Consider the following 23,804-nt stretch of genomic DNA (forward strand, 5'->3'; position numbering starts at 1 on the left):
TTTAAATATATTTGTATCTTACTGATATCTCTGTATACTTGTCTTTTGAGATATCCATGTGTTAAGACAATTTACAATTTAATAAACAAGTGCTACCAGTCAGGAACGTGGCCGCCTAGAGCACAGCTCTGGTCAGCCTCAGAAATTGAGCTAAGCGAGCAAGGGGCCGACTCTGCAAAGGAGAGCTGTTTGTCAGAGTTTAGAGAGGACAGCCCAGCCCTCCTCATTCCCCAGGGAAGAAGCTGTTAGCTCCCAAGGAGAGGAAGAGTTGGAAGTTGGCCCGAGCATTGCCAGGCAACTAGCAGATAAGCCAGAGTCTGAGGCTGTGTCTTCTGGGAGTGGGGAGGAGACGGGCCAGTCGTTCAGTCCCCGTACTAGGAAGCTGGAGAAGCTCAGAGAACAACGTAAAGAAAGGAGAGGAAAGGCGGGATTTTGGCATTCTTCCTGTTGTGGGAAGGACAATGAGTCAGACTGAGCAACTACTGTTAATGAGAGCACACGGGAGGCTGTGCTCTGGATGTGTTTTTTCTTGTAAATAAACTTGCATAAAACTGACAGAGTTGTTACTGCTTATCAGACTGCTTGCCTGCCAGAGATCATTACAGCACCATTCAGTGTTAGAAAGCAAGGGAATTTATTTAAAAAATCCCTTTTCATGCCCTGTTATGGAAACACACAGGAATCAAAGCAGCCCCAAAAGCAAAGGGTAAGATATAATGTACCATGAGCTGGTGTCAGTTACTGCCTGCAGCTAGCAGCCCCCCTACCCTCCATTCCAAATTCTTTGGAAAGTTGAAGAACCTATGGAGCAAATTTCGAGGACTTGGGAGCAGGAGGAGAAAAGAGAAACCAGAATTTCTGTGGCATAAGCCAATATCTGTTACACAAGCCATTGCGTACCACCCCAAAGTGCATTAACATGTAGCCTTAATTAGCAAGTTTTCATATTCCTTGATTCATAAGTAGTCAGCAGTATTGGCATTGCAAAACGACTTTTCCATTACATTTGTAACAGTTTGATGGAAGTCTTATTGTTAGATGCAGTTAATCTAATCATTGTATTATATATTGATTGGCACCTGAAGTGCTGGATCATAGGAAACAGCTTTTGGGTAAATGACTGTCTTGAATGACAGAGACAAGCAGCATTGTTTGCCTTTGTTGTCTTTCTCCCACAGCCTTTTGGAACCTGGAAAACATCATGCAAGAATGTCATCCAGGCTGGTTTCGATACAGTGAAGGATGTTTTAGACTCGGGCTATGTCCCAGTTTTACATGGTGATTGTGCTCTGGACTCGGAGCAGCACTGCTGCATCTTATCTGGAGATAAAATCATTGAGGTGAGAGATGAGTTCAATTTCACACATACCAATATGTAAATAGCACTGTGTTTATCCTTAATAGGTCATTCCCATCTTTGTCAGGTACTTCAGCTGGCAGCTAGGGATGGGGAAGACATTTGATTCAATGTGCTTCTAATGGTGAACCTATCACTTTCCAAAACCATATGCAAACAGAAACATAGGCATCCCCTGAAATTTGTACTTCTCTGAATTTTGCAATGCAGTTCTCCAGCCAAGGAATGTGCACAAAAATTCACTGCTAAGGTAACATATGCCAAAAAGCCCATATTTGTGAAAATAACATACAAATGCATTGCCTTGGGGGAATAAAAATGTGCATAATATGCAAAATTACATATAAATTTATTATGGCATAAGCTTCTGTGGGGGACGCAGGTGGCGCTGTGGGTTAAAGCCTCAGCGCCTAGGACTTGCCGATCGAAAGGTCGGCGGTTCGAATCCCTGCAGCGGGGTGCGCTCCCGTTGTTCGGTCCCAGCGCCTGCCAACCTAGCAGTTCGAAAGCACCTTCGGGTGCAAGTAGATAAATAGGGACCGCTTACCAGCGGGAAGGTAAACGGCGTTCCGTGTGCTGCGCTGGCTCGCCAGATGCAGCTTGTCACGCTGGCCACGTGACCCGGAAGTGTCTTCGGACAGCGCTGGCCCTCGGCCTCTTGAGTGAGATGGGCGCACAACCCTAGAGTCTGTCAAGACTGGCCCGTACGGGCAGGGGTACCTTTACCTTTAAGCTTCTGTGGACTATGGTCCACTGCACTAAATGCAGCAAACTGTGGTACTCCAAAACCTATGCCACAATACATTGGTTAGTCCTTAATGTGCTATAAGTCTCTTTCTTGTTTTCATTAATAAGCACCCCTAAACTGATCATTTACGTTCTACAAGTTGTATATAATTTTCCATGTCACTTTTGTAACTGTGCATAAATATTTTGTATGAACATCAGCAAATAGTTTTAAAGAAATTATTCCCTAACCTGCAGGGAGGTTTTGCTGTTATTATTCTCTCTCTTCCTCTGAAGTAAACAAATTCTCATAGTACGTTTTCTGCATTTTCAGATACAAGGTTAATATGAGAGGTGGCCCTCAGATTTTAAGTTGCACAATTAGAACAGAACCATAGTTCCATGGTAGATCACATGCTTTGAATACAGAAGGTCCCTGGTTTCCTGTCTGTCATCTGAGGACTGAGAAAGGCCACTTTTTGAGTTACTGAGAGATGCTGCCAGTGAGAGCAGAATCCAGCTGAGCAAGATAGGCCTGATTCAACACAAAGCAGATTTACATGGTCCTGTCCAATTTTTCCTCTTGCAGGTTCTCGCTAAGAAATTCTCTCCTAGGCGAGTTGTGTTTCTCACAGATGTCAGTGGAATTTACAGCTGTCCACCTGATACCCCAGGTACAGAATACACATGTATAAAATAGGACAATTTATTTTGCACAGGTGTGAAGTATTGGCAATATCTAGCCAGTATCCAGACCAGCATGAAGAACTAGTGGTTGAACTATGCAATTTGTAATAAGCATAACCATAATTATTCATGCAGTCTTGTCTTGACGTATTTATGTTCTACATATATCTTTCAGCAGATTTGACATGCTCTTTCCGAGCATAGGCATATAGAAGGGTTGTGAGAAAGAGGGTATTTTCTGTGGTGTTTTGAAAGGGCAGTGGGAATATTGAAGCAGAATCCAGGAAACATATATAATAGGCACCATATTTACACATGTCTTTAGGCAGATGTGTGACTTGAGAGAGTACAATCATGCCCTTATAGAGTAACAATATGGTACCTTAAGTGATGTGCAGAGTCATTAAAGAAAGCTGGGGAAATTTGGACCTCCAAATTTCTGTGTGATCTTCCTAACCAATATGTCATTATGCCATTATGTCATCCAGGCTTCCTCCTTTGGCACAGGGAAATGACACATGGATTAAACTAACTGTTTCCATGTTGCAGTGTCTTTATGCTTTGGGGTTGACTTTTTCATGTTGTGTTTTGAGACATATATCCTTCTGGTAGCAATTCTGAACCATGTGTTTATTTTGGAACAGGCGCTAGGCTTGTGGATTCCATTGTCGTCGGCCCTGATGGAAATATGGAGCCACCTGTGCTTAGCTCTATTCTGCCACATGATACTACTGGAGGTGTGTCCTTGAAGCTGCAAACTGCTGTAAATATCGTTTCCCAGAGTCACGGAACCATTCCAGTTCTGATCTGCAAACTGGACAGTGAAGCGGCTGAAAGGGCTTGTTTGACTGGGGAGCTGAAGCAAGGCGAAGGCACAACATTTTCCTTCACAGAATCATGAAGACGTCTCTGCATGAGCCTTAAATGAGGTGGAAGAAGAATTTAACTGAGGTGCTACCATTGGACTTCAGGATCTATTTGTTGTACTTGTCATCGTCGATGCCAGATATCTTAAATTAAATCTGTGGTCCACTGATAATGTATTAGCATTGAATGATGGCACCATCTTCTACTGTGGCGAAATATTGTTTTCTGCGTCAGTGACCTCAGTGTTCAAAATGGTTTACAACTATCTGACTGCACAAGCCTCAGTGGACTTAGGTTACACTCAGAAATTGTATTCACTGTGTTAGTTTTAGCCATTTCTGACATTCCTTTCACACTTCAGTACCTATATACTGCCGTGTTGCACTCACTCTTGTTCACAGCAGAAGGTACTACAGTGTGAAAGGGATGTTAGAAATTGGGGTTGTTGCCTCCCCTCAACAGCTGTTGAGGGGAGGGGGCAATCCTGGGGGGTGTGATGCTCCACAAGCTGCTTTCCGAAATGACCCAATGCACAGCCCTACACAAAACTCCCACGATTTTCCGGATTTCCGGGACAGCAAGTGGATTTTTTAAAATAGCAAATATCACAGAAACGAGTGCTGAACTTGCTCTAGATTTTCCTGGTTTTCTGGAAGTGGCTTTTACAGCATGCGAAAGCTCAGGTATAATGTGGAAAGTAACAGGGGAACGTCAGGAAAACAGAATGAATTGGCCTGTGAATGCAGCCTTAGAGATGGAGATCCCTTGTTGATTTGCTATCCCATATCCAAATAAACTCTGGTTTCTACTCTCTATTCCGAATTGATGCCAGGGAGTTCATCAAAATAATAAGCCAATTTATTTATATAATGTACTATAATAAAGGTCCGTATAGTTAAAGCCATGGTTTTCCCAGTAGTGATGTATGGAAGTGAGAGCTGGACCATAGAGAAGGCTGATCGCCGAAGAATTGATGCTTTTGAATTATGGTGCAGGAGAAGACTCTTGAGAGTCCCATGGACTGCAAGAAGATCAAACCTATCCATTCTTGAGGAAATCAGCCCTGAGTGCTTACTGGAAGGACAGATCATGAAGCTGAGGCTCCAGTACTTTGGCCACCTCATGAGAAGAGAAGACTCCCTGGAGAAGACACTGATGCTGGGAAAGATGGAGGGCACAAGGAGAAGGGGGCGACAGAGGACGAGATGGTTGGATAGTGTTTTCGAGGTTACCAGCATGAGTTTGACCAAACTGCGGGAGGTAGTGGAGGACAGAGGTGCCTGGCGTGCTCTGGTCCATGGGGTCACGAAGAGTCGGACACGACTAAACGACTAAACAACAACAACAACAAAATAATAAAGATAAAAATTGGCAGCATAATAACAGTTCCAGATAGCCAAAATAGGAATAAAAAGCCTATTAACATTGAAAACAGATTAAGATAATGATGGTGTTTAGTCACAACAATAATAATTAGTATTCACATTTATATTCCATCCTTCCTTCAAGGATGCAAGATAGCATTCACGGCAATTATCCTGTTTTCACCTCATGAGAATCGTGTGAAGTAGTTTAGGCTGAGAAGGAAAGGAAGAATGTCTTTGTCTTGGCCAGGATCACCCAGTGAGGTTCCTGGCCAAGCAAGGATTCTCTGGTCCGTGTCCAACTCTTGTTTCCACTACACCACACTGCCTCTCCATTTAGTACTGGAAGGACCTTAGCTCAGTTGTTGCCCTGTTTCACACTGCGTGAAGAGCCTGAACTCAGATTACGGTTTCTACCAAAAATATTAATGCTCTAATCAGCACAGTACATAAGCAAAGCAAGAGTCAAAGGCACAACAGGGGCAAGGCATGGCTACAGAAGCTGAGACATTGATCCAACAGTTGATCTGCCCCTGGGAACCCTGTTATATAAATTATTATTATTAGGGAAGGTGTTTTTTGGAATTTTATTTATTTATTAAAGTTCTCATGTTACATCGGTAAACATTATCATATTACAACACAAGGCTTATTATACTATAATTTTCAACATGTATACAAAGTTTATATACTAAAAGAAAAGAAAAGAAAGACAAAAAACTATTCCAAAATCATATATATACCAACACTTTGGACTTCCTGTCTATCCCGTCGTATATTCCTTTTTAACAAATGAATGTACTCTTATAATTGCATATTTCTTTACATTTTATCTAATACATTCCTATATCAATATCCCTCTTGCTCTCCTGGCTTCAGCGAAAGCTGCGCAACCTGCATTCCCTCCATAAGACGCACACACGTTTCCCCTTACTTTTAGGAGGGGGAAAGTGTGTCTTACAGAGCGAAAAATACGGTATGTTTGAATAAAAATTATTCAAGACAGCAGACTGCATCTATCAAAATTATACTGATTTTTACCCACCCCACCCCCCAATTCATGATGGTGCCTGAGATCAAGCAGCAGATTTTCATGTACATTTGGATAAACCTGGATGGTCTTTTGAATCAAGATGGTGGATTGTAACTTTCAGGACTGCATTGATTAACCACTGGTTTCAAAATTGCACTGATCCATTTGTTTCTTAGAATTCCTGAGCAATGCGGTCAAGGCTGCTAATACAATATATGTATATAGGGTTCTGCTTTAAAAATAAAATAAAAAATACTGTAAACCTTTTGGTTCAAAAATGTGGGATATCAATATTTTAACAGACAAATAGAATAATAAGTTGGAAGTGAAGTTGGGCATATTTTCAGTCTGAAAGGTGGGACTTGGGTTTGCAACCAGAAAGTATGGGCTGGTGAACAGTCCTGAGATATTTAATGAAGGGCAGTATATAAATCTTATATCTATATCTACACACACACTTTGAGGAAGTGCTACAGTTTAGCAGGGATTTATACTGCTCTGTACCTCAGGCAAAATGCCATTTCTACATAGTGCTGCTTCTGCCGCAGTCCCACTGGCAATAGAATGCAGAGAAGCTGAGACAGTCAGGTCAGATCAGCTGAAGGAACTACAGGCCTCAGAACAGAATCTCTGAGAAGTGGATGAGGAAGGAGGGATTGAGTGACTGACCTGCCAAGTCGCTTTTCCGTGTACTCTTATTGCAGCACCCTGTTGACATTTCATGTCAGTGTTGACCCGCCCTAACCCAGAATCAAATCTCCGTGTGGTTCCTTTTCCTAGAGCAGGCTAGCACATAATTTCCCCCATGCCTGAATAAATACTGAATTCACTTTTGAAATATAAACATAGAAAAAGATTCTAAGACAAGAAAGAAGAACAAGACAAGGCTATGGGGAGGGATAGTACAAAACAACTCTATAGAATAGGTTTGTATCTCTAAATGGGGAGTGCTAAATGGGGGCAGACCTGACCATGTGGTGAGACCTGCATTGCCCCCGTCATGCAATTTCACACACCAGATTGTGTGAAATGCTGTTGGCCTAGACACACCCTAAGAGAGCTTGCACAAGATCTGGATTTGGTTGTGTGAGAATTGCGAGTGTCTTGGACAGGTCAGCAGCCAAGAGGATGCTGGTGCAAGCAAGAGTTATCTCAGACAGCTCTGGCTCTACTATTTATAGCTGATCACAGAAGGTGACAAAATTAAACTTAAGTGCTAGCAGGTTTTGCATTTAAAGATCACACAAGTTCTTTCGTGTGGGAAATGGTATTCGATGGTGAAATCCTACTTTCCGGTCAATAACATTCTCTTTGGATACATTTCTGGCAAAATTAATTTCTATGCAAAGAAATGCTCAGTTGCCATTCTGAGAGATGCCAGCTCTGGATTGAGACAAATTTGCTTTGTACTATACCAATAAGGCCAAACGGCACAGGAAAAGTAAAGGATATGGTTTCAAATTGCTTTTATGAAGCATGTTATTACTTTCAGATGTTGCCATGTTTCCTTTTGGAACCGGTAGTGCCACTGTTTCCCCAAATCCAGAACAAACAGAAATAGCCGTGTACAATTAGTTCTTCAAAACACGTGTGATGTCAAGCACCACGTGCACTATAGGACAGTTACTGTGGAGTCATCAGCCCATTAAGATGCACAACCCAGAGAGGGGCAATTTCAAGTTAGTTGGGCAATAAGGCTTGTGTTGGTTAGATTGAAGATGTGGTGTTAAACCGCTGTGCAGAAGCAGTGTAGAAGAAGAAGAAGAGTTTGGATTTGATATCCCGCTTTATCACTACCCGAAGGAGTCTCAAAGCGGCTAACATTCTCCTTTCCCTTCCTCCCCCACAACAAACACTCTGTGAGGTGAGTGAGGCTGAGAGACTTCAAAGAAGTGTGACTAGCCCAAGGTCACCCAGCAGCTGCATGTGGAGGAGAGGAGACGCGAACCCGGTTGTGCTGGTCCCGGGGGAAAGGTTACTGGTATCGTAGTCAAAGTTCAGTCCTAAGTCACTAGCCTGGTAATAGTCCACAAGGTGCGAGGCGAGATCCGAAACAGGGAGCCGGGCGGGGAACAGGAACGCTGGAAGGTCAGAAGCAGGAAGCCGGGCGGGGAACAGGAACACTGGAGGAACAGGACTGGATGCTGGCCGAAACAGCTCTTCAATAACGACGTTGCTCCCGCAACCTGGGACTGGGCTGACTGGCCTTTATCTTCTCTAAGGCCAGGGGCGGTCCCGGCCCCCAGGAGCCCCACCTCTCCTGGCCTTAAGGCGAGCACTCCTCCTGGGAGAAACCAGTTCCCTTCGCCTCTCTGCCCTAAGCCTCTGCAGTTCAGGAGAGGCCGAAGGGTTACTGGGTCCCGGGGGAAGCTCACCTGTAGACACTGAGTCCTCAAGCACCTCTGGGGCCAGAATGGATTCACCTGGTGCCTGCTCCTGAGGATCTGGCACAGGTGCAGGCTCCTCAGAATCTAGGCCTTGCCCCAGTTCAGCCGGCCCTGGAGGCGGGGACTCCTGTGCCGGCTGGGATTCCTCTGGTTCGCTCTCAGAATCGGAATCCCAGGCCATCACACCGGTTCACCAGATTACAGCTCTTAACCACTACACCACACTGGTGTAGCCCCTCCAGTGGAGCCCTAAATGAACAACTGTTCCATTTTTAGTCAATAGTTAGATCATTCACACTTGTGTGCTTTGAACATTCTGATTTTTGGAGAGGTTTGTAGATTTATGATATAGAAACATGATAAGATGCCATCAGGCTCCACTTGCTTGGTATGCGTCTAACATGGTAGAGGCTATGGGCACACCAATGTCAATTGTGCCACATGGAGAAATTTGGTGTTCTAAGCCAAAGGACCAAATTGCCCACCTAAATAGCGGACTTTCAACTTCACACAATTAAGGGTTTTGGTGTTCTCTTCAACCATTACTGCTAGCGACGCATTTCAAAGAAAAGAAAGACAGGACCCAAACCAAGGATGAGTGTGTCTTCCCCATGCCTTGCCCAGTGGTGAGAGCCAAGCAGCAGATACACTGAGTAATTTGTGGCATTGCTATTTGGGAAACAGCCAAGTGCAGCTCACGGGGTGTTTTAGTCTCACGGGAAACCCACCACTAGGTAAGCCCCTAGAGGAGAGGGGGAGATTGGTGAAGTTTTGTTTGGCAGTGCTAATGTGGGAGTAGTGGGCAGAGTATGCCTCAGCATTGATGGCTCCTGCCGAGGCACTTGGGCCCCAGCTGATGCTGATAGAAAGGCTATGGAACTAGCCAAGGGCTGCCAACATCTGGGATTCCCTGGACATATCTGGGATTTGTCCATCAGAAATAGCATCTGAGCAGAATTTCCAAAAACCAGTAAAAAATATATGGGAAACCCATGTTGGAAGTGTTGCTTTTTTGGCGAATTTCCTTAAAAATAGCTCAACAACTTTTGTGTCCAGATTTTCACTTTTTGAAATATGGCAACCCTAAAATAGCCTGGAGTTGGGGTAGTGGAGTAGGCAGTTTGATTTGCCTTCATTTACACCATTGCTAATGCTTAATGAAAGAAAAGCAGTTAAGTAGTGTTTATATGGGGTAATGGGGAGTAATTGCTATACCTTTGAGGCAGATGTTTCGATAAGAGAAATTCTATGGTAGTTCGCTAAATGTTCATAAAAGTTGTATGTGTATTCTATAACAACCTGGCTGCTATGAACCAGTATTTAGTACATGTATGCTTTGCTGTGTATTGTCCTTTCCCTAGTGATTTGTTACAAGGGTTGTTTGAAATTTTGTAACAGCGTTTCACATATAACAATCTCAGCAAAGTTTTATGAACGTCTGAAAACTCAGAGATGTGGTGAATAATGCCGACAGTCACCTGCATGTGATTACCTGCATTTACTTGTTTATGTTTTGGAAAGCAGGGAGACAGATAATCTATTTTAAGGTGTTCGCGAAACTTTTTTGGGATTGTCAACATTTGTGTGTTAATGTTGGCAATCAGCAGGGGTTTTTTGTTGTTGTTTTGTGTACACTCACTATAACATTTATAGAGAACATCTTGGAGCAAACACATTTTATTTTCCGTTTATATCACATCCTTATCCTAAAGATCCAGGGCAGATGATATCTGAAAGACTAAAAATAAACTTTGGCACTTCAGTGTTGAGATGCACATACAGAGAGATCTACTGCAAATACAGGCTGCTCCATTCATGACAGTGGAAGGACGAGGGTTGCCTATTGCATATGCAAATCCAGTCACTTTATTCAAGTGACCGGGAAAGCCATAAGAGAGTTCTTTGTTATTGTTTTTTGTATTTATATTGCACCTTATCCTTCCAGGAACTTCAGATGGCAAGTATGGCTCTCCCAATCCTCATTCAACCCTCACAACAACCCTGTGAGGTGGGTTAGGCTGAGAGGCAGTGACTGGCCCAAGGTCACCCAGTGAACTTCATGTCTGAGTGGGGATATGAACCCTGGTCTCCCAGGTCCTCTTCTGAGACTCTAACCACTACACCACACTGGCATAGAAGGATCGAGGCAAAGCATAGAATTATACAAATCACAAGAAGCTGCTTTTCTCTTAATTTCAGTGGGTCTACTAACACTGGATTTCAACAATTGGCTTTTAAAAGTGCCCCCTCTAATGTATGTAATAAGAACATTAATTGTTCTAACTAATCTTCGAAGATTAGTTAGAACAATTAAGGTTTTAAAAAAGAAAAAAATCGGAAAGTGCTTAGCTATTGGTTCAGAAAAAATTGTGAGTGCTCACCACTTCTGAAAATGTGGAAGTCTCGCCGCTGTAAACAAACATTGTTGTGCTCCTCATGGAAACATTTAAAGGTTTTACCAGAAGGGGGGAGCTTTGAAGGTTTCAGTTTGAAGAAGAAATCAGATCCGCAGAAAATTAACACTTCAGAATTGATTTATGAAATGCCAAAGAATTAGAGTTAATCTCAAATTTGTGCAGCGCCGTCTCTGGCATGTACTGGAATAGTATAGTGGCTACAAGGCAGATGCCATAAGTTTCCAATAAAAAAAATCATTTGGATTTATTACAGGCTAACAGCTCTCTGACAAGCTTTCACCTTATGAAAGGGAGAGGGCAAGAGAGAGATTAAGAGAGCGAGAGGGGGAAAGCGAGACGGACTGAGGGAGAGGAGCAGAGGGCTCTCGATGACCTAATTCTAAGTTAGCTGTTCAGTTGCAAGAGTATTGACTACAACGTAGACCCTTGTGGGAAGCAGCAAAGAGGAAGCCGTGACAAGGGCAGAGAAGGCAGGGAGTATCCTCACGGACAGGTGAGTCACAAATTCCTGAAGCTCAGGAGCATCTTGTGTTAGATTGTACTTGCATGACAGAGGCGTCCTTTAGCAGATACTCTTCATTTGACAGCTGGGTAAGCAGCCAGTGTGATACTTCTCGAAGGACTAGAAAGGGGAAATGCATGAGTTCCAAAATAGCCTCTTTAAAGCTACCGAAACCACCACATGGTTATGAAGTGTTATGGGGTAACAGAGGTGTGCAGAGAGGGATGAGGGAGCTCCCTTCTGGCTGGTTTCTTGGTATAATCTTTAATGTATTAGAAGCATTTTGGGCAGCTCTATAGGTTCACCTAGGGTTCCCTCCTTACCCCCTCAGGACTGCTGATTAAAGAGGAGTTTCTCTGAGAAAGTACAAACCAGGACGTGGATTCTAATTGGCTGTATTCTTCTGATATGCAATTGTCCTTATCAAATATTGGCTCTTCATAGCTGAGGCTATAAAACTGGCCGATGCAGCTACTTGAATTAAACTGAAAATAACATTTGGTCAGACATCGCAGCAAACCCAACATTAACCCAAAACGCAAGATAAATTATAGGAGCTATTCTCTATTTGTATGGAATTCTGAAATATGGGTAGAATTCAACACTCGGCCTACTCAGAGTAGACCCATTGAAATTAATGATCATGAGTAACATAGGTCTATTAATTCCAACAGGCATACTCTGCATAACGTTTAGTTGACTTCTACCCATTATTTCAAGTGCAGAAGGCTAACAAGTTAAGGACAAGAAGCTGTAAATTGGAGATTTCTCTCCTCCAAAATAAATAAATAAATGAACCATACTGTGAACATGGCGATAATCTTGCATGAAGTTATGTGCTTTTAAATTCCATTGAACTGAAGCACATAAAAACCGAGTAGGCTTACAACTTTCTCAATAGTATTGATAAGACCACCACTATCCTCAGATTCCAGGGAATATGAAAAATATTAATCTTCAAACCCGAATATTTTCTGCTATATTTACATTTTTAAAACAATGTGATTATTTGATTAACCCCTATGTGCCAGACGGCACCACACACGAAACTTTTGGAACACCCGCTGTTAATTTTAGCCGGAGCGAGAAACCATCTGATGAGACGCGCCAGCCATATAAGGCTATATGGAGCTGTAGCGCAGAGCATACTTTCTGCGCCTGTTAATATTCAGGCACAGAAAAGCATTTTGACACATTCTAGCAAAGGAAGATAGGATGATGCGTCTAGCAGGCCTTCTGACTTCCTGCCTAGGTAGCAGGGCCAAACAGCACTTCTACCTCTGTTGTTTTCTCTGGAACTGGAGTGCCGGGAGACTGGAAGCTATAAGAGCAGGACGGTCAGGGAAGAAGTGTGAGTGTCAGATTTAAAAGCAAGCAATGCCTCATCTAAATCAGACGTCAAGTTGACAAACAGCACTGGACAGCCATTTAAATCAGTTTTAAGTGAGGGAATAGCAAAGATTCTGTACGTCAGGGGGAAGGAAGGGTCTAATTTATAGCTTGGAGGCTGCATGTTGACGCATTCTACATTTGTGAGGTTAGATTTTAATCCTTACCTCCCGCTGACCGGCATACAGGCACACTCATATACCACTTAAGTGTGCAAAGACATCAGAATGACAGCCATTGCTTGCTGGAGGAAAGGTCTCGCCGTGCAAGAGGCATGCTACAGTTTTAGAACTCTTCAAATATGCAGCTCATGTATGACATAGAAGCTGCAAGTTAGCCACCTGTTTTTTTAGAAGCGCTTCTGAAAGCCTGCAAACAGTCAGTGTCAAATGCATTCAAACTGTTATTTAGAAGACCCAATGTGGACCATCTAAATATGAAGGCCTAATTTAAAGCTATTACATTTGACAGACGTCCATCTATGAACTCGTTCTCTTTGTGCAAACAATGTACAGAATGAATGCCGGTTTGTTATTCACAGCTCATTTTGGCCAGTGGGTTTGGGGTCAGACCTATGGGGACATTTCATCTCAAAAGCTTATGCTTTTGAGCATTAATTGGTAGCTTCCTTCACCACCAAACTGGAAGTGGCTGGGGGTGGGGAAGCCTACCAAGTATTCTCACTTCAGTCAAAATGTGGCCACAAATTAGGTCAGGGTTTTCCGTTGCTGCCAGGAGTTGATTAACATGAACATTTCGGCAGTGGTAAAACCTGTGCAACAGGGCCGCACCATACGGTTGTCTTTACAGAATGATTCCCATAAGAAAACTGAAAACATGCCCTGTCAGAAGAAAAACTAGCTGTCCTCATATAAACAGCTCCCCGTATAAAAATTAAAGGGAGCATGGGAACATAGGAAGCTGCCTAACACTGAGTCAGACCGTTGGTCTATTTGGCTCAGTGTGGTTTACACTGAGTGGGACCTTCTTCATGAAAAGCAGAAGCTCTACCACTGAGCTACGGTCCTTCTCACTGACTCCAAAACTAAAAGTATGAACAAGTGCTGTAGCATTGTGTTAATTCATTGCTTATATTAACAAACTAAAAACTTTTGATCCGTTATATGTATTCCTATGTAGGTGTAAGGAATCAGATGTAATTGCTTAATTAAAAACTTAATTAAATTAATTAAGAAAAGCATTAATTAAATATTATACTTAATTAAAAAATTAATTAAGAAAAGCATTAATTAAATATTATACTTAATTATACTTAATTAAAAAAGTATAATTAATTGACCATGGCTATAGCCCTATGCTATAAAGCACGTCAAAGTGCAAGCAGATAAATAGGTACCGCTCCGGCAGGAAGGTAAACGGCGTTTCCGTGCGCTGCTCTGGTTCGCCAGAAGCGGCTTAGTCATGCTGGCCACATGACCCGGAAGCTGTACGCCAGCTCCCTTGGCCAGTAAAGCGAGATGAGAGCCGCAACCCCAGAGTCGGTCATGACTGGACCTAATGGTCAGGGGTCCCTTTACCTTTATAGCCCTATGCATGCATGCTTGGGAATAGGGCATGCTGAAGAAAATGGGGCTCGCTTTCAAGTAAGTGTGCATCGGAATGTGTTACAGGATGTCTGTAATCATATGATGGCCATAGTGTGACTCAAAGGGCAGGATGTAACAATCCTTCTTGGATAATCACTACACATGCTACTTGTAAAAGACAAATGTGCATTTTTTAGTGACATCTCTTAAAGCAGTGTTTCCCAACCGGTGTTCCGCGGCACACTAGTGTGCCGCGAGATGTTGCCTGGTGTGCCGCGAGCGAGTCCAAAAAAGGTTGGGAAACACTGGTTTCTCTTTCAAAAAGGAAACGTGGGTTAAAGCGGCGACGCCGCCTCCCACTCACTTTCCTGCTCTGGCTTCCCTAACAGTTTTCCGAGTTGCGTCACTGGATCCAGCCCCCTTTTCCACATGTGACACGGGGCTGGAGGGAGGGAAAGAGGGCTTTACGTCGCGCACAAAGGCAGCCTCCTAGAAGCGCTCTGGGCCGGCGCTGTTTCGCCGAAGGCGCCGGAGGACCCCCACCCTCAGCTCCTTCAGAAAGGAAGCCCCGCCCCTCGGCTCCCTACGCCGCCAGGCAGCTCAGCTGACTGACGAGGACGTTCTGCGGCGGCGGCCGCCGCACAACCACCGCAGTTGCTGGCAGCGTCCGCAGCGCAATAAGTAACAGCGCCTGGTGCTGCCAACTCTTTCTCTCTCTCTCCCGCCCCGCCCCAAGCTCTCGCGCGCCCCGCGTCAACATCGCCGCGCGCAGCTTCCCGAGCTCGAGGCCAGCCGCTGCACGCACGCGCCGGCTCGTCATCGGCTCCGGTTGTTGCCTTTCTCCGCCGAGGTCGGTGGACCCCGAGCCTAGGCTTCCTTCCCGCACCCCGCTTTCCGAAGACCGCACACCAGTTGGGCCAGTACATATTCCCCTCCCGTGACTGGAGCGGAATAGCCCTTTCTCTTCTTCCCCAACCCTTGTCGTTGGAGGAGTCCCTCAGTCCCTCGCTTTGCTGCCTCCTCCCCCCCCCACCCCCAAAGCTTGGAGGTTCCCCAGCAAGGGGGAGGGAAAAAAATTGAAAGTTACACTTTCGTGCGTCCCTCCCGGCGTGACGCTGCGCGCTGACGTCACGGGGCTGTAATGGTGGTGTGCCTCGAGATTTTTTTCATCAAACAAGTGTGCCTTTGCCCAAAAAAGGTTGGGAAACTCTGTCTTAAAGTACATGAACTGGTACGATGCTGGTAGGCTATCACATAAATCTGTTTCAGAGGAAGATATGCAACCTACAGATCTATTCTAGGTGTTTTCTGTCTCAGAGGTGGGGAATAATAATTAATCTATAGGGCTTCAGTTATTGTTTTGTTGCAACTCTGACCACTGATCATCCTCACAGGAATTGATGGGAGCTGGAATCCAGCAACTTTGGGAGGTCCGCAAGTTCTGCACCCTTGGTCTATCTGAAATCCACACAGTGCCATGCACAGAAAACCATGAATCTTAAGGAACAATGCATGAGACAACACTTCTGTGTTTTAAAAGTAACTTGAGTAATAGTCATCAAACCATACAGCCAAAGACCTTCACTAAAATTGAAGCATTTATATTTCTCAGTCCCTTAGGGTTGATTCTCAGAAAAACTCACAGTTCAGAAACTTTTGCAGCAAAGGTAGTTACATCCAAACCAATGGCACATGCAATCAGAATTTTGAGTTCATCTACAAAGTCAACTCTGAGGGTCTTGCTGCCCCCCAGACATAACTGCATCTGTTCACACCACTAATGATTGCAAGTCATAGTGAGCTGCCACTCCCACCCCCCAAAGAGAAACAGAGGTTGGTCATGGGAATCAATTTTAAGTGGAAATATACTCTCAGGAAAATGCCCATCTGCCCCTAAAAATGTCTAATATAAATCCTGTGCTCATTCAAATGATGTGTGTATTGCTGCAGTAAAAATGTAATGTATAGAATTCGCCGGAAGACTTTGTAAAGCTGGTTATGGTTTCAAAACCCTTTTAAGTCCCATTGATGGCCTCGTGAATGTTTTTAACGATCCTTTTTCCGTTCTGAATAGTTTATGCTGAAATGTTCCAAGCTGTCATTTCCCACTAGAGCTCCATCAGGCATGGAATTTGGTCATATCTGACACTTTTGCCAAAGCACATGCCTATGAGCCAGTTGACTGGAAAAAAAAAATAGACTTTGACCCTGACTTTATATTCTTCAGACTAAGAGGGGACAAAGACCCTTTGAGATGCATCATTTATAATATAATATAATATAATATAATATAATATAATATAATATAATATAATATAATATAATATAATATAATAATCAGTTTCTAAACAACCATCTCTAGACAATTTACATGTAAGATAATTAAAAAAACATTAAAAATACAAAAACAGCAGTTACCTTTTTTAAAAAAAGACTAAAACCCTAATGCAGTAGACACTTAATGTAAATACATATTTATCCAGCTAGGAAAGCCTATTGGAACAAAAATTACTCCAGATGTTTCCATAAGTTGCAGATAGTTGTTGCCTGTTGCATCTTGGCAGGAATGCTATTCCACAGAACAAGGGAAGCCACACTAAAAGCCCTGCTCTGTGTTACAGTGGAGAGGGCTTCTGAGGCCTTTGGAACAGGTAGGGGAAACTGTTCTACAAACCACAGCAATTTAGTAGGTGTATAAGAAATATCAGTAGCCTGAGTGAATGTGTTGCTTCAGGCCAGCGGTACTTGAACAACCTGGGAAGATTCCTACCCATTTCTTGCCCCAGAGATGTTTTGAGCACACAACAAAGGACTGTGTTTATTACTCTCAAAGTCTGTGAGTCAGAGAAAATGGAGGATGCGGAGAAGCTTACCTTCTCACCAAGAGCGCAGTTAAATTTAATCCTGAGATGATGCAGGACGAGAGGACCGCTCTTTGCGGCAGTTGTTTTCCCCGATCCTTTTACACTGACTCTGGCAGAGTGCGTTTGGTCACATGAAAGAAATGCGCTGAAATCCATGACCGCTGCTAAATGTGTACAACACCATCCAGATATTCCATTGCTTTTTGGGTTTCAGTGGCGCACGAGTTAATGGCACTTGGTTGGGAGGAGCAAGACAGACAAGCAGTGAAATGGAAGAAGGTCAGTCTCTCAGAGAGTTTGGCTTCCTCACAGACAGTTTTAATTTATCAGACCATTTGTAGGAGATGCTGGTTCCATTTTGTGTCTCAGGGCTGAAATGGGATGGACCTGTTTTCTGGTGCCTAATGTGAATCACTGTGAAAAGAAAAGAAAAATTTAAGCGTTCCTGACTGGTTGCAACTTTCATGACAGTAACGCTACCAAAGCCATGGGCAACAATATCCCCCTCCCAACTTCGTGAAAATGGGCAGGGCTAAGCCTTGCTGCCCAATGATAGTATTGTTAGAGCGGGAGGGGTTTTGTTTTGTTTTTTTGAAAAATTGGTTTTATTGCAACTTTTTATTATTGTATTTTCTGTATGGCTCAATTTTACGTACACCACTCAGAAATGCTAAGGATCAAATGGCACATAAATGTCCTTAAAAACAAACAAACAAAGCAAACAAATAACTCTAGGAGTGATGTACTCCATCGTTGTCAGTGGCCGAGTGTGTGCGGCTTCTGCAGAGGCAAAAATACAGGAAAAGTAAGCAATAATAATAATAATAATAACCCAGCAGTGACACTATGGGAATGGGAAATTCATAAAGACATGATAAGGGACTTGTCACATCATGCATGACATGTTATGGCATCATGAACTAAGTGCAGCAATGCTGCTTGCTGGGGATAATAATAATTGTTTTCCAGGAACGTCTGTCAAGGGTTTCACGACTGTTTAACAGTGTTTAGTGTCACATGTGTGACTTAAATCAGGGAAACCATGACAGAATTAACCCATCCTCCTCTAGCGCCACTATTCTGATAAAAATCAGATCCCTCTGCCCTCTCCTCCATAGCTGCTTAAAGTAAAAATGAAATCACTGGGAGAAGTGTGGTCAGATTTCCTGCATCAGACATAACTTGGCTCTTGCTTAGGAGTACACAAGTTCTGCTGCTTGTGTAAACCAGTCGTGGCTTCAATAGGATATTTGTATGTCACTGAGAGGTAGTATGATATTCTGCTTGTAAACAAAGATCCAAACAACATTGGCGTTAGGCTGCCTATGTTCCTACGGCCAAGGAAATTGCCAGAAGAGTATATTTCATTGTTATTCTCCCAAAGGGTTATCTGATTTATTAAATTTATATTTATTTGTTGAATACAGTATATACAAAATGGCCATAGGATTAGCATCTGGAACACAATACTCAAGAATTTATGGTAGAGCATTAGAAAGGAGGTCTAGTCTAGCTTTTCACATGGACCAGCTGAGCTCCATTAATTCAGGTGGACTGACTATTGATTTAATCAGTCTGGTCCTGAAAGATCAGAAAACTGAGAGATTTCCCCTTTGACAACTATTCCAATAGGCTTCTTGTTAATTCCTGTTCTCCGTACCCCCTACCTCTTTTTATAAACAAGGGGATGTAACCGGACTCTGGTCTTCTACAAATGTTTATGCCATAATAAATTTGTTAGTATTTAAGGCACCATAAGAATCTTAATAATAATAATAATAATAATAATAATAATAATAATAATAATAATAATAATATCTTTATTGTCATTGCCCCCTCTCGGGGACAACGAAATTACTTGGCTGCTCCATCCACCCAGGTAGGGCACTCCACACAAAATCAAATCAACTATAAAAACACTAATTAAAACAATACAGTATAAAACAGCATTGTTTTTGGACATAGAGGAAGGCTTACTGGCTGATGCATAGAAAAAGAACATTATATCTGGATTTTATCACCATGCGCGCACACCCCAAACACACATTTTGTTGTTTAACATATGAAAGCTGTTTGGTAGTGGAAATTGGAAGGTATGGTGAGCTAATAGTCCCAGACAATTATTCCATCTCTGCATTCTCAAATATGTATACAAATCAGGCAAATGTAAGAACGAAAAGTATGAGGCTGAGATGCTATGATGTGATGATAGACAGTAATTAGCCTTCTTGATATCAGGTCTTCTGTCTATTAGGCTTTTCCTTGAGTCAGGAACCAAAGATTACCTGTTTTGATTACGTACCCTGCTCTGTTTGTTTTTATGTGATTTTAGACTGAGTCTTGCCGCTGCACCTTTCTCCTAATATACCTATTTTTGCATACAATTTTGCCTGATACTGTACAGCATTTTTGCAAAGCAAATTTCCATAATAGAAAACATTTTTGCATGTTTACTGATTGCTACTATTTTTAGTCACACTTTCACCTAATATACACCCCCCTCCATTATTTGGTTGAAGAACTGCATCACAAAATTTGGAGAAGTGCAAATTTCAAAGAATAGCCTCATTTTGGTTTGCATATTGTTTCGGGAAGTACGAGTTAGATCAGCTCACACTTAAGAGAAAAGCAAACCGAACCGAATGTAGTTATGTGGTCCTTCGCTAGACCATTCAGCATCTATTCGTGGATTCAGGTCACCACAGATAATCAGTAAACCAAAGAAAGCAGAAAAGCTGGACCCAGGATTCTTCTGATAACAATGAAAACTCAGATCTGTGTTGCATGTGAGCCTGGATTACTAATGCTCACCACTTCATAGTTCTTAGTGGCAGTTGTGAGGCACAATATTTTCTAATACTATTATGGCTATGGATCTGTGTGAGGATCAGCTCAAATCTGCATGCAGAGCTCACATTCATGCAAGCAGATCATAGAAATGACAGGTTTTAAGGCATGGGTAGGCAAACTAAGGCCCAGGGGCAGGATGCGGCCCAATCGCCTTCTCAATCTGGCCCGTGGACAGACTGGGAATCAGCATGTTTTTATATGAGCAGAATGTGTCCTTTTATTTAAAATGCATCTCTGGGTTATTTGTGGGGCCTGCCTGGTGTTTTTACATGTGTAAAATGTGTGCTTTTATTTAAAATGCATCTCTGGGTTATTTGTGGGGCATTTGTGCCCCCCCAAAAGTCTGAGGGACCTTTCCCTCCAGCTCTGCTCGGCAGCGCTTGGCTTTTCCAGTAAATCCCAGTGGACCGGCCCCCTGCTGAAAAAGTTTGCTGACCCCTGTTTTAAGGGTTGCCGAATAGTAAATCCTCTCTCGGTGAAGGATAAAGAGCAAGTCTAGAGTGAGAGACTAGGTTGATGCCTGCTGTTTCTCTTCTCGTTGTGAGATTTTTGTGGATGAGAGTTTGTTTAGACCCTGGGTGAGAACCCAGAGGCTGAGAGGGAGGGTTTGTCAGAAGGAAAATGAATTGATATTGATTTATGTATATTAGTAACTTTGCATTAATGTAACATTTCGTATGTGACTATTTTATAACACATGTTATAAAATACAAAGTATCCAAACACTGTTATTAAGAACAAATCATACATGAGCTAGTTATAGTCAGCTTTTACTATAGTAATAAAGATTTGCTCTTTCAAACCATGCCTCATATTCTCACATGCCTCCAGGCTGTGAGAAAGTTATAGATATTCGTGTTCATATGGTGACAGCAAAATATCAGTGTTTAGGAGGTATTGGAATCCCAGAGCTGTATTTCCTATATGGCAAATGGAAACTGGGTGTGAGAGAGAAAGAGAACCTTTAACAAGCAAAAGGGGATTTGTGATTTGAATTAAAGTATCTTCTTGCTCCTAAATGGTGGGCTTGGGCAGGTGAGCATACAACAAAGTCCTCTTGTGAACCAGGATTTGTTTGAGTAGCAGGAAACAAAGAATAGGGAGAAATTGACGGTTCTCCAAATGGAGGGATGTAGAAAGCAGAATCCCCCAAAGATTGGTATTGGGAACTGTGCTTTTTTAACTTGAAAAGTTAAACTTGAAAAGTAATGCTCTAGAGTTAAGAGTGAGCAGTGAGGTGACCAATTTTGCTGATTATACTAACGAAAAGAGATTGCAAAGAGCTCTAAAAGGACCTATCCAAACTGAGTGAATGGGGGGTAAAATGCCAAATGCAATTTAGTGTAAACAAGTGCAAAGTGATGCATAGTGGGGAGGGGGGTGGAATCTTAATTTCACCTATACAAAAATAATCTCTGCTCCTCATCCATTAGCAGAGGTGTCCGCTGTATGAAAAGTCTTTCCACCAATAGAATTCAACCCAAATGGCTCACTTAAAAGCAGCAGATTCTAGATAAAGTTTAATAATAATAATAATAATAATAATAACAACAACAACAACTATTCACAACTACACACGCCCCTGAAAAGCAAAATGATGGTGAGTTTCATAATGCGGGGGGGGGGGGGGAGTTTTTACCTACTAATTGTTACTAATTCACAAATTATTTCCACTCTCTAATGAGTAATTCCCATTTCCTTAAAAAATAACTGGTTGTTATTTCCTGTTGGCACACTCACACCAAATGATTTAGCTTTGTAATTTCATTCGCAATTTTTTTTTTTGCAACAACCTTGAGCGTTTATGTATTTGGTGAATTTCCCATATTGTTACCAAGACCACGAAGGTCGTGAAAGGCACCCCACTCCTCTACTGTTAGCTCCCACAACCTCTGAGACTGGAGGGTCCATTTAACTCTCTGGGCTAATACCTTGTGACAGACTTGTTGAAATAGTCATCATCATTTATTTTTTTATTAATGATGTTTATTCAAGTTTTAAAGGTTACAAAGAAAGACATCATCAAGTCCAGGATTCTATCTTTCAGTATGTCGGTCTACCAGCTAACAGAGAGATAAGGACAGATAAGGACAAGGAATAGGACATAGCAGGAATATCATCTGCTCTGTTTGGCCAATTGGTTCATGTTATCTTGGCAGGTGTTGGCACTGACCAGTTTAGATGGGACTATAGAAGTATACTGGCAGCTATCTTTGTTTATCATATTATTCAATAGGCATAGTCATATGTGTCTAAAATGCATGTGTAACCCTGTGAACATATTCCTGGGTGTTAGACAAAATGGAAATCATAGAAAGTACTTCAGGAATGGGGAGATAGTGGCCCTCCAGTGTGGTGTAGTGGTTAAGAGCGGTAGTCTCGTAATCTGGGGAACCGGGTTCGCGTCCCCGCTCCTCCACATGCAGCTGCTGGGTGACCTTGGGCCAGTCACACTTCTCTGAAGTCTCTCAGCCCCACTCACCTCACAGAGTGTTTGTTGTGGGGGAGGAAGGGAAAGGAGAATGTTAGCCTCTTTGAGACTCCTTAAAGGGAGTGAAAGGCGGGATATCAAATCCAAACTACTCCTCTTCTTCTTCTTCTTCTTCTTCTTCTTCTTCTTCTTCTTCTTCTTCTTCTTCTTCGGGCTCCTATGGTCAGGGATGTTGGGTGTTGCAGTCCAGCACGTCTGCAGGAGGCACAGGTTCCCCATCCCTGAATTAGGGCCCATTCACACCATACATTTAAAGCAGTATCATAGCTTCCCCAAAGAGTCCTGGGAACTCTAATTTGTTAAGCATCCTCGGAGTTGTTAGGAGAGCTCTATTCTCCTCACAGAGCAATAATTTCCAGAGTGGTTTAACAATCAATCCCTCTTCCCAGTGAACTCGGGGAACCCTAGCTCTGCAGGGGGAATGTGGTCTCCTAACAACTCTCAAAATACCTTTATAACAAGCTTTACTTTCCAAGATTCTTTGGGGAAGCCATGAGCGTTTGTAGCACAAATGGGGCATTGGTTCTTCTGACTAAAAATAAAACTGGGCTTCATTTCAAGTTGCTGATTTTAATTTATTTTATTTTATTTTATTAATTTATTTATTTGTTACAAAGAAAAAAGAAAAGAAAACATAACACTGCAGACAAACTTATATACATATTTTCCACAATAAAAGCCAGAAAAGAAAGAAAATAAGAAAATAAGAGAGAAAAAGGGAAGAGAGAGGAATATAAAAGGGGGGGAAAAGAAGGAAGAAGAAGAAAAGAAAGAAAGAAAGAAAAAAGTTACTTTTCATAACCAAAGATTTTACCAAATTCATATTTCAAACACTTCAATATATGGATCTTATTTGAAATATTAATAAAAGATTTCCACTGCATTCACCACACATCCCTTAATTATCATGATCAAAATTACATCTGTCATTCAATAATTTTCCTTCCTTAAGTTCTTTCAAATTTCAAATCAAATCTTTAGGTTCTCTGTACTCTTCACCAGGTTAATCTACCAACCAAACATTTGCACTCGAGCCGTTTACATAGATAATCATTTAGACATTCTCATTGTTTTTGGATTATAATCTTTGCTTTTTGCCTTATTAAATCAGTCAATTTTGCTAACTCCATGTACTCACATAGTTTACTCAACCATTCCCCCTTTGTTGGGATATGATTTCCTTTCCAATGACTTGCTACTAACATTCTCGCTGCCTTTGTTGCATACAGAAAGATGTTGATTTTGTCCTTGGGGATATCATTATTCAAAATTTCTAATAGATATGCTTCTGCCCTTTTAATATATGATATTTTTGTCAATTTT

At 42.3% G+C, this 23,804-nt stretch overlaps 2 protein-coding genes across 3 annotated transcripts in view; both read left to right on the forward strand.

The window, feature by feature from the left end:
• The window catches only part of LOC114599410 (uncharacterized), a 35,288-nt gene extending 29,576 nt beyond the window's left edge, over positions 1-5,712 (forward strand). For both annotated transcript variants that reach the window (XM_028734617.2, XM_028734616.2), the window contains 3 exons: positions 1,179-1,340; positions 2,673-2,757; positions 3,415-5,712. In XM_028734617.2, the coding sequence (XP_028590450.2) occupies positions 1,179-1,340; positions 2,673-2,757; positions 3,415-3,671 (504 nt within the window). In that variant the 3' untranslated portion in view covers positions 3,672-5,712. The remainder of the gene's footprint in view (positions 1-1,178; positions 1,341-2,672; positions 2,758-3,414) is intronic.
• Positions 5,713-11,065: 5,353 nt separating this feature from the next.
• IGFN1 (immunoglobulin like and fibronectin type III domain containing 1) overlaps positions 11,066-23,804 on the forward strand; it is a 45,092-nt gene continuing 32,353 nt past the window's right edge. Inside the window, exon 1 of the mRNA XM_077929089.1 lies at positions 11,066-11,331. The gene's annotated coding sequence lies outside the window, so the exon portion shown is untranslated. The remainder of the gene's footprint in view (positions 11,332-23,804) is intronic.

The sequence above is a fragment of the Podarcis muralis genome, chromosome 5 (assembly GCF_964188315.1).
Source record: "Podarcis muralis chromosome 5, rPodMur119.hap1.1, whole genome shotgun sequence".
In the NCBI taxonomy this organism is placed as follows: Eukaryota; Metazoa; Chordata; class Lepidosauria; order Squamata; family Lacertidae; genus Podarcis; species Podarcis muralis.